This window comes from Malus domestica, chromosome 15, assembly GCF_042453785.1.
Source record: "Malus domestica chromosome 15, GDT2T_hap1".
In the NCBI taxonomy this organism is placed as follows: Eukaryota; Viridiplantae; Streptophyta; class Magnoliopsida; order Rosales; family Rosaceae; genus Malus; species Malus domestica.
The window spans coordinates 51,709,299-51,725,470 of NC_091675.1; the positions used below are offsets into that span (position 1 = coordinate 51,709,299).

A 16,172-nucleotide genomic window follows, 5' to 3' on the forward strand; every position below is an offset into this window, starting at 1 on the left:
ATGGCCCCCACATGGCACACAATTTAACACTAAAAACAATTTTAAAAGAAAACAACACCCAAAACAAAATGAAATTGTGGTTTTACGTAGACTGTATCGAAGATCAGCTCGACAAGCACAAATACAACTACAAGCTCCACTTGGCACAGATTTGGGCTCCGTGCTACGACTTAGGTTTATGGTTTTTATGCAATTTCCGAGAGAACAACACCAAGATTGCAGCACATCGCTATTCTATAATTTATGGTTTTTAAGCCAAATTCCTTTGTAAACTATGTTGATGTCTCGAGTCTCGAATCATACTATCAGAACTGATCTTTTGCCAGACGTCTGGCAAGAAAATTCTCCGGCCGTTAGATTGGAAATTGCAGCCGTTAGTAGGCCTTTTGGACTGCTTGTCATTTAAATTGTTCAGCATATAAGTGCTTCCGCAGAAGAAAACAAACTGCAAGAAAACTGAATTCGCAAGGAAAAAGAACAAGAAAAAAACTAAGACAGATTGCATATACATTGTGTGCGAAGGTCGGAAGATGACCCAGAAAAAAGAGAAAAATACAGCATACAAAAAGAGAGGAAAAAGAAAGTGACCCCTAGCCATCTTACTTTAGACAGAAAAGGAAGGAGGAGAAGGAAACGAAAAATATAGTTCTTGGATAACCCTGTCTTGTTTGTTGGAGTAAATCAAGGTTCTTCATGATGGGGGGCAAATGTAAGAATGGCATCTGCAACTGAAAGAAAAATCTTGCCCTTTCCAATCAAATCGACAAACTCCGATGCATGAATCTTGTCAATGACTACTGTGCCAGGATTTGCTAAAGCAAGCTGAAATGTAACATTACCGAAATTGTCAAATTAGTTATTTCAACCAAGTCACTTGTTAACTGCAGTAACAATGAGTAGATTTTTATCGAAAAGATTGAAGGCATTACCTCGATCTTTCTCTTCTGAAGACTCCTGTAGAGCTCTTCCAAGGCATGAATTCCACTTGTGTCTATGTCAGTGACAGCTGCGGCCGGGAAATGAAAATCCGTGAATTAATGCCATCTCTCTCAATCAGTAAAATCTATATGGCAGTCGACAAAATTAGAATTCACTTACGTGACATTTCTACGATCAAGTACTCGATTTTGGGTAGACTCTTTTCCTTTAGTTGTTCTTCTTCGTCTGTTACCCATCTCAAAATCCTGAAGGAAATTAGTTAATTGGTGTCAATTAGTTCTCTAGGCTCTAGCCGACCAGTGATCATACCTAGTACGTTAACTTGTCACTTGTTAGAGTTACGATGGTAAATTGTGAATATCGAATATATGTCTAAGCGAGAACAAATTGTCTGATAAGAGAACATTTGGACATGCAGATTGATCCACACATCCATATATGTGTATGTAGTTATTCTCATACCTCTCTTTAATATAGTTCGAGTTGGAGAAGTAAATTGCAGAATCAACTCTAATAATGAGAATCCCGGGAATCTGTGTGGCATGGGGATACTGCTGGATGTTTCTGTACACATTAGTCCTGGGGAGCTTTCCTAGCAGCGTGGTTCTTGGTCTTGTGACTTGCAAGAGGATTTTGGCAAATGAAATGGAGACGGCAAGCAACAGGCCAATCTCAACGGAAATGAAAACCACACCGAAGAAGGCTCCCATGCAAGCAACAAAGTCGAATTTGTCAATCTTCCAGATGAGTTTCATGGCCTCAAAATCGATCAGTCCCAGCACAGCTGAAATAATGATGGAAGCGAGAATGGCGTTGGGGGTGTACTTGAAAATGGGTGTGATGAGTTCCAACGTGAGGAGGACCACCAAAGACATGACGATGTTTGAGACCGCTGTGTGGCAGCCGGCCATGTAATTGACAGCTGAGCGAGAAAAGGAGCCGGTGGCAACATAGCAGGATGTGAAAGAACCAATAATGTTCATGGTTCCCATTGCCACCATTTCTTTGTTTCCATCAACCTCATAGTCCTTAATCCCAGCAAACGTTCTCGCGATTGCTACACCTTCCTGCGCGTATTAATTAAAAACATTAACTGTTTAATATAATCAATCAATTAATTAGTCAATCAATAAATTATCCATCCATCAATATTTCAAGATTAATATGTTCGTTCAGCTGGTTTGGCAAGTACGTAGTTCAAGCTTACCGTCAATGCTACCATACCGGCCACAGAACCGATCCTGAAGCCTTTCATAACATTCTCTCCAGTGAAATAAATTAAATGAGCGGAAGGTGGGTTTACGCCCGGCCTTATTTTATACACCTGAAATAACAAAAAGATTAAAACGTAAACGTCAAATGAATTTTCAGTATTATATATGCTTAATTATAATGCAGTACATTCAAATTTACTTACAATTGCAACACCTTTCTTATCTGCACGGGTGATATAAACAAAAAAGGTAGACAGGATAACTGAGATCAAAGGTGCAATTGCAGGCACCCAAAATAGTTTCTTGTTCTTTTTTCCCTACATCAGCATTATCATTAGCAATTTAGCAAGCTCCAATAAATCAATTAATTCAAGATTAATCAATGAATATACAGTTGATTCTCAATTGAGCGGAACTAAATTTATGAGAAGCAATAGAACTTACGATGTACTTCGTCAACAGAAGAAATGCCAAGAAGGAGACTCCTATTAGTATAGTTTGCCAGTTCCACTGCAAAGTTAGACATACAGTTGATAAATTAGATATGAAGAAAAGGCATTCAAGAGGGGAATTGGAACTTGAGACGTATTAATACATTGAAAAGAAGTACCACTCGACGAACTATAAGCTAGTCAGTTAGAAAACAGTATATACTTTATAAACAATATCAATTAAACTCACTTAATCGCTCTTGACACATGTGCATATGATCAGCTTATATATATGGACAGATGGCTGAAAGGATTGAAAAACATTTGTTGGAAAGGTGTAAAATCGGCTGCAAGGCTAAGCATTGTAGATTTGGCCTCCCATGTCCGGTTTGGACGCGTGACCTGCCGTTTCGGAGAGAACGGCAAGGTGAACCAAAAAATCACTTTGCCCTACTGTAGGGTCATTTTGGCCTAATTTCTTCATTTACAAACCTAAAATGGGATTTTAAGATTTATGACCCTTTTGGTATTTTGTTATTTGCTTCTCGTTTTCTATTGTACTCTAGAAATCCTATGGCTAAGACTATATAAGCAGCCTTAGGGGGCTAGGATTGTAATCTTTCCATATCATTCAACAATAAACTTTGAGGTTTTCTTAGTTTGCTAGTGAATTCTAGCTTAGAGTATTTCGTTCAATTTCCTTGTTCATTATATCGTGCTGCATCAATATATCAGTACCCCATGATGTACTGCAGAAAATACTGAACGCATAACGGAAACAATGTCAGGTTTCTTGGTAAATATCTTGATGCCAAGTAACCCTTTAAGCTGCTGAAGGGAAATGGTAATGGCAGCTCCGCCCATAAATCCAACAATGGAAGCATGAGATAGAAAATCAATCAAGAATCCCAACCTGCACAAAACTATGAATTAATTACTAACTAATATTCATGCATACAACACACACACACACACACACACACACATATATATATGTTCTTTTATATAGACAGACATGATGATGATAATACCTGAGAAATCCTAAAGTAAGTTGTGTGACTCCGGCAAAGAATGTAGCAGTTAACATTAGGCGCAGATAGTCATCTGCATCCGTTTTATAATCAACCTCATTCTGCACCAAACTCCCAAGCAACAGAGACACGACGGCCACCGGTCCAATTGCAATGTCCCTTGAACTACCCATGAACGCATAAATAAGCGGTGGTACGAAACTACTGTCTGCATCACGTACGGATCATGTTATAATCGTGTATATGTATTAACTTATCTATCAAATTCCGGACTTGGCTACGGTACATGCATTAAAGGCCGGTAGAAGACGAAGATGGAAGACTCACATAAGCCATTCTCACTGGGCAGATTGGCAAGCTTTGCATATCCAAGATCCTGAGGAATACAGAGACTTGCAATGGTAAATCCAGCGATGACGTCTCCTCTGAGTTTAGAAAGGTTGTAATCCCTCACCCACCCAAATATCGGGAAGAGAGCTTGAAGACCGAGAACCAACTTCCTCCTCTTTGTTTGGTCTTTGAAAGCACGCAAGGGCTCATCCGAAAAGAAAGTTTCCTTCATGATGGCACTGAATTCCTCAAAAAGTTGTGGCTTCGCAGGCTCTCCAACCTTATGAACTTGATATGCCTGCTGCTGCTGCTGCTGCGGCAACACTCTCTCAGCTGAATTAGTTTGTTGGTTCGATGAAGGTCCGCTGCTGATGTCCGCTTCATTGTCTTTGATACGCTTACTCATTATACCAAGACCAGACACCCCACTTCTACAATCGAGCTGGCTACCCTGCTACAGTTTCACAAACTTTTTTTTTTGAGCTAAACTGATCATAACATCTTAAAGAACGTACTTCAGTTTCTAAGCAGAAGATAGTTACCACCAAGGGGAAATCAAATAACTCTAAGAGTTCCTCTTTTAATCATCCGAATTGTCTATAGTTGTTTTCATTCATAGATCGTCCTTACGAAAATTAGACAAATTCAAAACCATTTAGATATTCAATTTAAGTGATTTTTTGCAAGAACGAAAACAAACAGCTTGTTGGAAGGTGAACCGTACAAGGATATCCTCAACTCAAACTCACTATATATAATTACATATACAAGTGTTTAATTCAGTAGCCTTCACCATGCCAACAAAGCAAGCTGAGCTTAACCACACCTTGACATCACAATCATCCAACTCCTTCATATAATTTTGGTTGTTTAAATACAACGATATATTTGCACTATGGAATGGGGAATTTGAGTTGAGACGCACAATGGGTTAGTCAATCATAATCATTTGGTATTTAGCTCACCATTCACAAGAGTAAAAGCTAAGATCTTCCCTTGTAAGTAGAGCAGAATATCACTAAATCGTAGTACCATACAATCGTCTCTCTCATACTTGCTAGCTGGACTTTGGAACGTACTTTAGACGACAGCCATTCATGCATGGTGATCCTTCTCCGCCAGCCAGATTAACGATTAAGCGCAGTGACAATTACAAACAATTACTCAAATTAATTTGTACTTCACTTTATTTTCAAGATCAACAATGAAACTATGAAAATCATTATAAAGAATGAATGACACTGAAAAACATATAACCAAAATATATCATGTTCCAAATTAGAAATATGAACAATATATATATATATATATATATATATATTGAACAGAGAGTCTAATTAAGCTGTGTAGAGTAATTAAGTTGGTACCTTAATAATAAACTTGAATGTGGATCACTGAGAACCTTGAAAGCATTGACGACACTGATCAATCTCTTTGTCTAATTAGTGTGGGCGTGCAATATAATTAATCCAAGGTAATTAAAACAGTTTTGTATCAAAAACAATATGCGTCAGAACCAACGAAGCTAAAGGAAGGAAGATAATAGGATCGGACTATATATGCATCTAAATACAGTCATTCTGTTTCAAGGTTTGGCAGGCTATTATTGAGCAGCCAAATTCTGACTCAGCTGTTGGACGACATAGAAGTCTTCGCTCTTGTCACTTAAAAATTAAAAGGAATACTAATTAATCGTAATACGGCCAAACTCACATGCACTGGTGATACTAAACGAAACACAATAATTATAGTTGCACTCTTGATCCTACTTTGAAAAGTTGTAACCGAATCGAGACAAAGGATAAATATTTCTAATATATATGCGCGTAGGTATACGGCCAAACTTAGATTAGTAAATTACATTCTCTTGTCATTTATGTTTATGTCTATATTGTTATTATCTACAGTTCCAGGCCAAGAAGGGATAAAAACAAAAGCAAAAAAGCAAAACGCTATTTTCATATGTGAGCTGTGAGCAGTGAATTAGAAATAACAATAACTTTTGTAACAAGAAACAAAATGACAATAGTTTGATAATGTAACTATTTGTGGATAAACAGTGGGTCTATCAATTAAGAGTAATACTAGTAAGACCAATTTAATTAAAATTAAATATTTAGTCTCCTTAACACATCTTTATCCTAGATTAATTAAATCTTAACTAGCAGCGTGCACATACTCTCAATTTGTGAGAAGTTAAACCATTTTAAAAAATAGAGACACCTAAATGGGTTGGGCATTAGTGGGTTTGCTGACTAACCCGACCAATCCAACCAAAATGGTTTGGGTTGCATTGGATTGTACATTTCAAAAATCCTTTTCCGATAAAAAAAATATGACCACTTGTTCAATAGGTAAGTTGGTTCGGTTGAAGTACTAATAATCCGTAGAATATTTAAAAGAAAATTTTAAAGTTTAGATTTAAAGGCAGCTTATTTAGGGGTGCAAATTGGAATCGTGTTTCCAATTTCGCCAGTAAGTTTTAAAATCCGAACCCGAAAATTCAAATCCGAGTATTTTCAATCCGAATTTTTTTTAGTGTTCCAAACTTATTCCAATACAAAAACTTCCAAAACTTTTTTTTTAATTTTTTATAGTTAATTACTCATAGAGTCATATTCTATATTTTGTAATTAATTTTTGTATTATAATGTTAGTTTTGGATACATTTTGATAATTTTTTATATTATTAAACATACGCTTATATATTAAAAAGGATAAGCATACTAGTATACCACAAAGTTATTTAAATTTATACATAAGCATATACTAAATATTAGGAAAGAACAATAATTTGCATGTAGGAAAATGTTTGAGAATATTCAAAAAATTATAAAATACATAAGCATATAGCAAATTATGTTATGAAATTTTCGAGATTACTCTGATTCCGAAATTTCTGAATTTGCTGAAAACTGATCTGAAGTTAAAAATTGTAAAGCCCTGCCCCAAAATATTTGTTTAATTTCGGAAAATAATAATTATATTAGTAATAGGCCCAAACTAAACTTTTGTTTAGTTTACTACCAATAATCACAATTTTACACTTTCATGCTTTAATTTCCTTCATAGCTAACCATATTTTTCAATGTGAAAACATATTATTAGACTATCAATTCAAATTCCAAATTTACTTCTATTACGACAACTTCTCACAAAAAATAAATTCTTGATTATTTAACTACCATTTATCGATTCTTTAATTATATTCCTTATTTCCATCCATGAACCATAATTTATAATTTCCATAACAAATGTACTACTTATTTTATGGCTATGTCTCCATCTTATTTCATAGATCAATTTCCATTAACGTAACATTTATTCTCAAAGTGTTTAAGGCTGCATCTAACACTGTTAGACTGCCTACATACCCTTGAACGGGATCAAACATTTCGTAGTTTACCAATTTAAATTTAACCAAATTACGAAATTCACATAAGTAACCATAAATCAAACAAAATTGACTTAAAAATATGGCGTTGGCTCACCGCCGCACGCGGGGCCGCTGGTGGCGGTCGGCCGCTCCGAATCGCCGAAAAATATCAACTATTTACAAAAATTACCAAATTTTACAGAGATGTAGATCTCAATGGGTGGATCAAGTTTCATACTTGCGGCCAAGTCCAATTTGGCCTGAAAACACCTCATATTGGCCACGAACCACCGGAAACCCTTGTTTTTTGGTGTTTTTAATTCGACTCCAAAAAAACTCCGACGTCCCAAGGGGAGTCTAATGGTGGTAGTAATTGGGTGGAAACATTTCAAAATTTTGGGAAACTCGAGCAAGAGCCGCCGCACCACCGGTGCATTTTTTTTTCCTAATTGCAAGGCCAAATATTTTCTTTTTGGTGTGTAATAGGAAGAAGTAACGATTGGGTTCGAAATAAGGATCAATTTGGCACCCTTCCCGTCGTCCAAGGTGGCCGGAATTGGGGGAGATCCGGCCGGGTTGGGTCATGGATGTAACCGAGTCGAAGGGTTCCTCTCCCCTCTCTCCTTTCATCTCCTTGCTCTCTTCCCCCATTGGCCATTTCCACCTGATTCCTTTCTCCTTCTCTCTTTTCTCTTATGTTATTTTAATCACAGCCATCCATCATTTATTTTTCCTTTCACCACAGCCACACATGTGGCACAACTCATTGCTCCAGATTTTCTAGAGCCTTCTAAATGGGAATAAAATTACCATAATATTGCTGACTTTAAACGTTAATAATTTCTTCGTTATAACTCCGTTTCACGAAAGGTTTATGCCTACGTGTTCGTGAGATCGAGCTCTATTCAAAAGTATAAATTTTGACCTCAAAAGGTCTACAGATTTTAAATATTTAATTTCCAAACTTTAAACCTCGTAGCTAGTTTAACCTAAAACTTAAACTCACATAAATTATTATAATTCTCAAAAAATCATATAAAAGCTCAATAATACAAATACGCAGATTATCATAATTTCCGGAAACAAAACGTTCAAATTTCCCAATTCTATTTCCATAATCATAATCGATTTATTTTCGATTTTATCTATATATTCATAATTATGAATATCTAATTCATATATTTAAATTTTTCAGGGTATTACAAAAACTATGATCAAATCCAATTAAAAAATTTTGGAATGAAAATTGGAAATGTTGTTTTCTATCCAATCCTTCTTAAAAAACACCCCTAAACTTATTTGTAGAATTTTCAAAGGATAACTTTAATATTGTTAGGTTGAAAATTTCAAACTTTGATGTAACCTGAAAGTGATTTTCCAAAAACCAAATGCCAAACTCATTTGAGTGAGAATAAATGTTATTTGAAGACAACGGTCTATCACAATATTAACCTTTACAAACTCAAATTTAGGGAATACTAACATCTATAAATGCCTTTTTGTATGAATCGAGATCTTTGGTCTTTACGTATTTAGTTATTAAACTTTCAATCATATATCTTATCGTCATTCACATTGTTTATATTGTGAGCCGGTCCACTCTTGAATTTTCTTTTGCCATAACAAGGGTAAGAAATAAAGAAATACTATAAATTCAATTTTGCTTCGATTGTCAAACCATGATACATCACCATCACTTTCAATTTGTGACCAGGGAAATTAAAGGAAGAAGGGAAAAATAAACATGTCAATATCAATAGGGCCATAGCTCACATGATCGAATTAGCACCCACATTTACCTCTTTTTATTTTTTGGAAGGACCTACCTCTTGGAGTAGTTTTTTTTTTTTTTATTGGTCAAATACCTCTTGGAGTAGTTACTCTAAACAGAAGGTAATGACAAATACCTATTAAAATTGACCAACTTTTCCCACTATATGGGGTAACCCTTGAATGGATTCAAGAGGCTAATAACTCTGCCTTCTTCACTTTTGAAATGCTCTCCACGACTCCAACTGCTGAAACGTGTCCCCTAACAGTTACCATCTTTGTCTCTAGGTCAATACTGAAAGATGTAACCCCTGGTATATATACAAAATCCCAAAAATATTTAATTTCCTGAAAATGTTAATTAATTGCAAGCATAAATGGATAAAACAAACAGGAAATGATAACAAAACAAAAAGTGTTAAGCGAAAAATACACGGTAAACCGACTTTGGGAGATTTTAGTGTAATTTTTTGAACTCATGAAAATTTTGAGAAAACACGATAAATTTTAAAGGGTGTGAATAACTTAACTCTTAAAAATAAGATTGGTGCCTCCCTTAAAAGACATATATAGTGAATCAAACCTTCTAAGTTCTAAGAGAAAATTAAACACAATAGAATCAAGGACCCTAAGAAGAAAAAGCCTAGAAAATATTAATGTGATATTCGTAGTCATATAAAATATTAAAACGTACCTTCCATCTTAGAGAGATGTTTCTTCAGTTTACCAGCACATCCTTGGCAATGAATGGAAACTCTCATAACAACCACCTGCATATATATGTAACCAACACATTACACTGCATTGACCTTTAAGTTAAGAATATTTCTTTATCCTTTGAGTTATTATGCCAGATCATTCACTCAAGACCTTTGATCTCTACTCGACCGGATGAAAAAAAATGAGATCACTTCGTATGGACTTGTTGAGAATGATTCCAATTCAACCCGATCCATTCGTTCATAGAACTATTTACTTGATCGTAGACATTTCTAAAACACTTCTAACAGAGAGATATATAGTCAATTTTGGAAGAACTTAATGTTTTCTTATAATTTTTTTATGGGTGGATATAAGGGTAAAACTTGTTTGACTATTGATTTACTTTTTGTTTTGTTTTGTTTTTCTAGGCAGAAAGGAAAGTAATTAAGCTGAAGTCGGCAATATAAACCAAGATTTGAGAGAGACGGACCAAGTGAAACTTTTCATTATATATTGTAATTTATTTTGGCAAATTTCCTACATGATATTCTTTTACTCTTCAGTAGTATACAATCCAGAAAATATAGTATAGTTACATAAAAAAACAAAAGAAGGAAAATAGTGTTATTGTGGAGGGCCTGGCCTTGCAGGCTATGGCTGCTTTCAATTGAGTACTGGATCTGACAGTGGGCCTAATATATTTTCAACTGATTGATTGAGGTCCGGGATAAGGGGATTTGAGAATTTTTGCATAGGACTAGACTGACGTTGATCATTCATATAAACATTTGAGAAAATTTTGTTCCATTTAACACACTACAGTTGGAAAAAAAATATTAAAAGTTGATGACAAAGTTTGCAAATAAATATGTATTTTTACCTGGAAGACATTGTCCGCGGATGATGACGGTGGTAGTAAATCTGGATCAGATAATGGTAGTTTTCGGATCGACTTTGACATTGGCTGCTGATCATGGTGGTTAAGAATTCTGCTAGTGGTAGTGCTTCGCCTGCGACCGTGAGAGTAGGATGTCTCATGGCCATGAGCTGGAGGAGTGTTGAGGAGCCTGGGGTAGTAGTATTGACCACCGCTGCCGCCATCACCAGCGTTATTAGTACTAGTTGATCTTCTCATCATCATGTAATGCCCATGTCCAGCATTGTGATTGTGGCGGACAGTGGTAGCTGCAGCTGGTCTTGTTGGCGGCATGATAATGGAACGAGCATCAGTCATACACACCGCAGTTGCTACCTGAGACTGGCACATGAACCCTCTCATCATCATCTTCTTCTTCATCTTCTCCTTGGTACCGCTGCGGCTTTTCATGTTCATGATATATAATTGGTTACTAATTAGTAGGAGGGAGGGAGGGAGGGAGAGAGACAGAGAGAGTGAGAGTGTATGTTAACTAAGTTATGCAAACGCTAGCGGTGAATAATATAGATAAAAGATGCGTGAAGGAATGAGAACAACTTACATAACATGAGTACAACGTCATGTAGTGTTATGTGTCAATAAAATAAATACATGTGGACAAAACTTACACGCGTCTTTTATTTTGATGTCAAAGGGATGCTTCACTATTGATGAAATACTCGTAGTAGGTAAGTAATTCTTGGCAGGATGATAAGAATAGGGATGAGAAGGAGAGGGTACTGAACATGCTGTCTTTATGACTTAGCTAACAGAGTTTGGCAGGCATTGCACTGCAACTGGCTCTGCCAGACAGTTAATTTTATTTCTAGTACTAGCCTACTTCACCATCCTGTCTTTTTCTCTGTTTAATGTACTTCACCAATTCACTATTTATCTTCAGTTGTATTGATCCAATACCCACATATCACATATGCATATGCAATATATCCTTAATCCTTTTCCCTTCTGAGTAAATATACCACATCCTTACTAATGCTACCTGCAGCAAAAACCAGAATGGGCCTAGATTGATGATTTGATATATTGAATGGAAAGCTAAGCTAGTTATATGGTGCTTTCTGGTATACTAATTTAATCGTTTTAGATATTAATTTTGAATTTTTATACAAATTGTTAAAAAAGCGGAGCATTATAGAAATGTCGACCCTAGTATGTATCGTTCTCTTCTTTACTTCCCAATACATTGAATTATTCAATTAATCTACTACATTGAGAACACATAATCACTATTCGAAAGGACTATTAATTGGGGTAATATATAGAGTTCATATGTTCTCAGGTTAATGAAGTAAATTTAGGCTTTATATATATATGTTTAAGCATATTGTAGTAACTCTAGCAGGTTAGAGTTTTATCATGTTCTAATAGGTGCAATATTGACGGACTTATGAGACTACATATAGGTGGTCCCTCCTCTCTCAAAGACAAGTTTAAATTCTGTCAGTGATCACTGAAAGCATAAGGATACAGTTTTGTGGGAGTAGGACAATCTTCTAGTGCCCGCAATCATATCTTCATATTCATTGTATGTGTAAATTGATTTAGTATGTAATTAATATTAGTTTTAGATCCTTAATTTTATATCTGGTATCAAAGCATCATAATTTTTTTTATGAAAAAATTTAAGATTACTATAAGGACACGTCTTTAATGTTTTATAAAAAGATTTTTGAAGAACTACTTTGTAAAATGAATAGGACAAATAAAATTTAGCATTTTTATGATATGAATTATTTATGGTGTTGCCGTTCTATTAGATTAGGAATATGATTATGTAAATCTTAACATATCTAGGATATCCTTATGGGATTCTACCATATCTCTTAGATTAGATATTATCCTATTAGAGTTGTAATCCTATTGGGGGGTAAATAATTTACCTTCACTACTACTATAAATAAAAGCACAATGGGTGTAATAACACACACCTCACTACTACTATAAATAAAAGCACAATGGGTGTAATAACACACACCTCACAATTACATATCTCTCTCTTCTCTCTCCATGTGATGCACCCCCTCCCTCTGGCCTCCATAATTGTTTAGTAAATTATGCCTACAACACGTTATCAGCACGCTCTTGACGCTGTGTTAAAGAGAGTTTGTTCTTCAATCAGGGGAGTATCACGTTTTAATCATTTTTTATGATTAATTTATTTATTTTCTTGAATTGATCAACATGCTATTGATTCAAATGAATTTTTCTTTATTGAACGTGATACAACCCATTGGAGATGCAATTCCGACTTTCCGAGAAGGATTTTCTACAAATTCAAAGGCCCAATTGTTTTATGCCAATTAGGTTCTTTTAAAATAAATTAAGATATTTGAAACGACCGTGAAGCATGAAAACATTTCCTATAATGCATGAACCCCCTACATTTAGATTTACCTTCCGCTATATATATTGTATATGTTTCATATATTTGCTAGTGTATATATATACACATTTCATGCATTACGCAATTTTTTGCTATATGGAATTTGTGAGTCAAAGAATTGAAAGAAATATAAGCAACTAGGGTTTTCAAACCCTTAGGAATTTCAAAAAAAAAGAAAAAAAAGGGAAATTTAAATTTGGGAAATCTGCAGCTAAGCGGAGGCCTAGAGCCGCGCCACCACGCCGACCTGATGCCAAAGCCAAGCCTGTAGCTCGAGGCTTGGGTGTTGGAACAATGTCGTATCGACGCCCCCGTGAGGCAGCAGCCATTTGGGCTTTGCTGCGTACGTAAACTAGGCCATCGACCTTGGTTTTGAAATTTGTTGGGCCCACAGTCCTCCAAGCTGCATACCAATAACTTGTTTGCTGGCCTCTTCCTCACTCCAGCCCATGCCAGACCAAGTCAGCACGTGTTAGGCTTGTCCAACGCCTTAAGCCAGCCAGCCAGCAAGCATAACTTGTTAGGCTTATCTCGCATCCCATTCCAGAAGCCAGCGCATTGCTGGGCTTCTCACACACCAACCCATCAGCCAATTGTTGACTAGGCTTGCATCTGCAACTGGCTCGCTTTCAACCGTAAGCTTGTAACTTGCTTTGTATGATGGGTTGCACAACATCATTTCCCAAGCCCACTAGCAACCAAATTGTTTTTGCTTTGATAAGTTGTTTACCTCGGCCCGCTGCCACCTACAGACGTGTCCCCAAGCTCAATGGCCTGCAATTTTTTTATTTGTTGCGGGGTAGTGTGTTGCAGCCAGCCCATATGTGCTAGGCTGCATTATTTTTTCGACCCAATGCAATATTTTAGCATCCCGTGCTTCTTAACCATACCCAAATATTTTTGGGACGTTTTTAGTTAAAGTTGTACTAAGCCATAATTCACTTGTCACTTAACCTGCCACCAATCGAAGCTAATATGACCCGAATGTCATTATTTTGCTTCCATGATAGACCCCGTATGGTCCTGATTTGTTGAATTAATTAAAAGTGAGCAACATTCCATTAATCTGACAAGACATCCAAAATTATTGGCTTGATGCCCATTTTTGGATATTAACGATTCAATAATTTATTTATCTTCTTTGAATCATTGACATCCTTTCATAGTCTCGAAGCGCTCACACTTAAGTTCCTGAAGCAACTTAAATCCACTACGCTTAAATCAGCATAATGCATTCTGTGTTCTTCCAGGAACCTCTCTTTTATGAACTAAACGTTCATAAACTAAATTGAACCTGTAGTTTCGAATTTAGTGCCTTTAAAACCCGAAGTTTTCATAAAACAAAACACCCATGAAAGCCCAACGTTTTTCATGCAAACCATGTCTTAGAACCCGAATGTTCTAACTTTACCTGAAGCACACCGTGATTACGTCCATGAATGAGTGTGATTCTGAAGTTATAAATCCGATTGAATTTTGACTAAAGAATACTTTTCTCGTCATTCCATGTTTCTAACTCGCTTTTGAAGTAGCAGTATAGAAAACAGAAGTTTACCAAATTCTCGTATCTGATTACTACCACAAATGTGAGAACGGTATAGACTTAGCTTCAGTTGGAGTCTATATGTGAGACTAATTTTGCTCCAGCAAACACCGTGGTCATGTTGCCTGAATCCACCTTAGTAACCTTGGTTTACTTTGTGAACATTTTTCTATGTTCTTGGATTCACGTTTGGTGTTTATTTTCATTAATCTTATCAATATTGTCCTTGAATATGAGTTAATTGAATCATGTTTCTTGTATACATGTGACCAAATTCAATTAAACACGTGATTAGGTACAAATGTGGGAAAGGTAGTTGTTTGGATGAATGTGATACTACGCACACTAACTTTAGACCTAAATCACATCTCTAGCAATGACTTCAGGTCTATCCAACCTGATTAAGAGCATTGGCACGCTCATCGTTGTATGAATAGTACTACATTACCATTTAAGATACCTTATATTCTATCTGTTCTGGAAGAACATCATTGAGTCTTAAGGATATTCGAGATGACAATAATCATGAATGAAACCACTGGTGGAAAATATAGTAGAATATCTTTGCACCACCTCCAAATATGAGCTTAAAGCTTTGCTTTGGGGCAAATGGGCTGTCTCCCAACTGGGAACACGCCACATGTGACCGGCCTGAAGCCTGGTGATTGAGCAGTTTACTTGCCTTGGCACAACTTTTTGGACACTTAGGTCGAACAATGATGCCACGATGCATCTCCTTACCAGAAATAAGGATTGTGTGCCTATAAGCACACTTTGCCAAGCCTGCTCGTTGGGGAAATTGATTTCTAAATCATCCCTAGCAAAGATACGATATGTGGACTAATCCAACCAAAATGCAGACCATATAAACACTTATGGTTTTGGTTAATGAATCGACAAACTGGTCACATGTTTGTCCACACACATTGTTGTTAATCCTCTTAGCCGATTATAAGGATTCACCATCCTAATTATCCCATAAAGTCTGAAGAGTTTATATTGAAGGTTTTCAATTAGTATTGCATTTCTTTTGGGTTTATAATTAGACATCAAATTCCCATATTCATCCCAAAATAGCCTCGTAGAGCAATCATAAAGTGCAATTTAATTGATTCTCCGAACCTTGGTGAACGCACCAAGCTTTTAGTTTATGCCTAAGGCTATGCAATCTTGTACGTAACTATGTTGGTTCGCCTTGAGGCCCATGGCCACCCAACCATTTTTGACGTTACAGTCGGTTACTAGGTACGAATCCTGACGCTTCGTATTTATGTGTTTTGGGTGTGCATTCCATATGCCAAGTTGCACCACCGCAATGTACCAATATGGGTCATCAAATAAGGATGTGAATCTTTATCGATCATGATTCTCCTTCGCACTAGCTCTTTAGAGCCATTGCATGTGATCTCTTTACCGCTCATTTACGGATTGTCACTTGAATGAGACAGTCTTCCCGCCGTTAGGGGAAGATAAGAACGTCAACATTCTTATAGAACAACGTGAATTTCTATGGATG

The 16,172-nt window shown here is 36.3% G+C and overlaps 2 protein-coding genes across 2 annotated transcripts; both read right to left on the bottom strand.

Annotated features, from left to right (window-relative positions):
• Positions 1 to 469: 469 nt before the first annotated feature.
• Positions 470 to 5,527, bottom strand: LOC103425329 (sulfate transporter 1.2-like). The gene is made up of 11 exons (XM_008363409.4): positions 5,313 to 5,527; positions 3,943 to 4,399; positions 3,616 to 3,823; positions 3,323 to 3,497; positions 2,598 to 2,663; positions 2,357 to 2,470; positions 2,147 to 2,263; positions 1,402 to 2,006; positions 1,099 to 1,184; positions 930 to 1,006; positions 470 to 822 (listed from the first exon to the last, which is right to left on the bottom strand). Exons 2-11 carry the CDS (start codon positions 4,349 to 4,351, stop codon positions 682 to 684), a joined length of 1,998 nt encoding a protein of 665 aa, XP_008361631.2. The 5' UTR covers positions 4,352 to 4,399; positions 5,313 to 5,527; the 3' UTR covers positions 470 to 681.
• A 3,423-nt stretch (positions 5,528 to 8,950) lies between these two features.
• LOC103402260 (protein SODIUM POTASSIUM ROOT DEFECTIVE 1-like) lies at positions 8,951 to 11,501 on the bottom strand. Its single transcript, XM_029095303.2, has 3 exons — positions 10,674 to 11,501; positions 9,786 to 9,861; positions 8,951 to 9,402 (listed from the first exon to the last, which is right to left on the bottom strand). The coding sequence occupies exons 1-3, from the start codon at positions 11,124 to 11,126 to the stop codon at positions 9,281 to 9,283; spliced, it is 651 nt and encodes a 216-aa protein (XP_028951136.1). The 5' UTR covers positions 11,127 to 11,501; the 3' UTR covers positions 8,951 to 9,280.
• Positions 11,502 to 16,172: the final 4,671 nt, after the last annotated feature.

Bases quoted from the DNA above. Each gene is read 5' to 3' on its own strand.
- LOC103425329 (XM_008363409.4), bottom strand. From the start codon at position 4,351: ATGAGTAAGCGTATCAAAGACAATGAAGCGGACATCAGCAGCGGACCT. The intron at 2,471-2,597 runs GTAAGTTCTATT...ATGCTGATGTAG, and splicing joins TTCTGTTGACGAAGTACATC to GGAAAAAAGAACAAGAAACT. The intron at 1,007-1,098 runs GTAAGTGAATTC...TCCCGGCCGCAG, and splicing joins CTTGATCGTAGAAATGTCAC to CTGTCACTGACATAGACACA.
- LOC103402260 (XM_029095303.2), bottom strand. From the start codon at position 11,126: ATGAACATGAAAAGCCGCAGCGGTACCAAGGAGAAGATGAAGAAGAAG. The intron at 9,862-10,673 runs GTAAAAATACAT...ATATATATGCAG, and splicing joins CCGCGGACAATGTCTTCCAG to GTGGTTGTTATGAGAGTTTC. The intron at 9,403-9,785 runs GTACGTTTTAAT...TATATATACCAG, and splicing joins ACATCTCTCTAAGATGGAAG to GGGTTACATCTTTCAGTATT.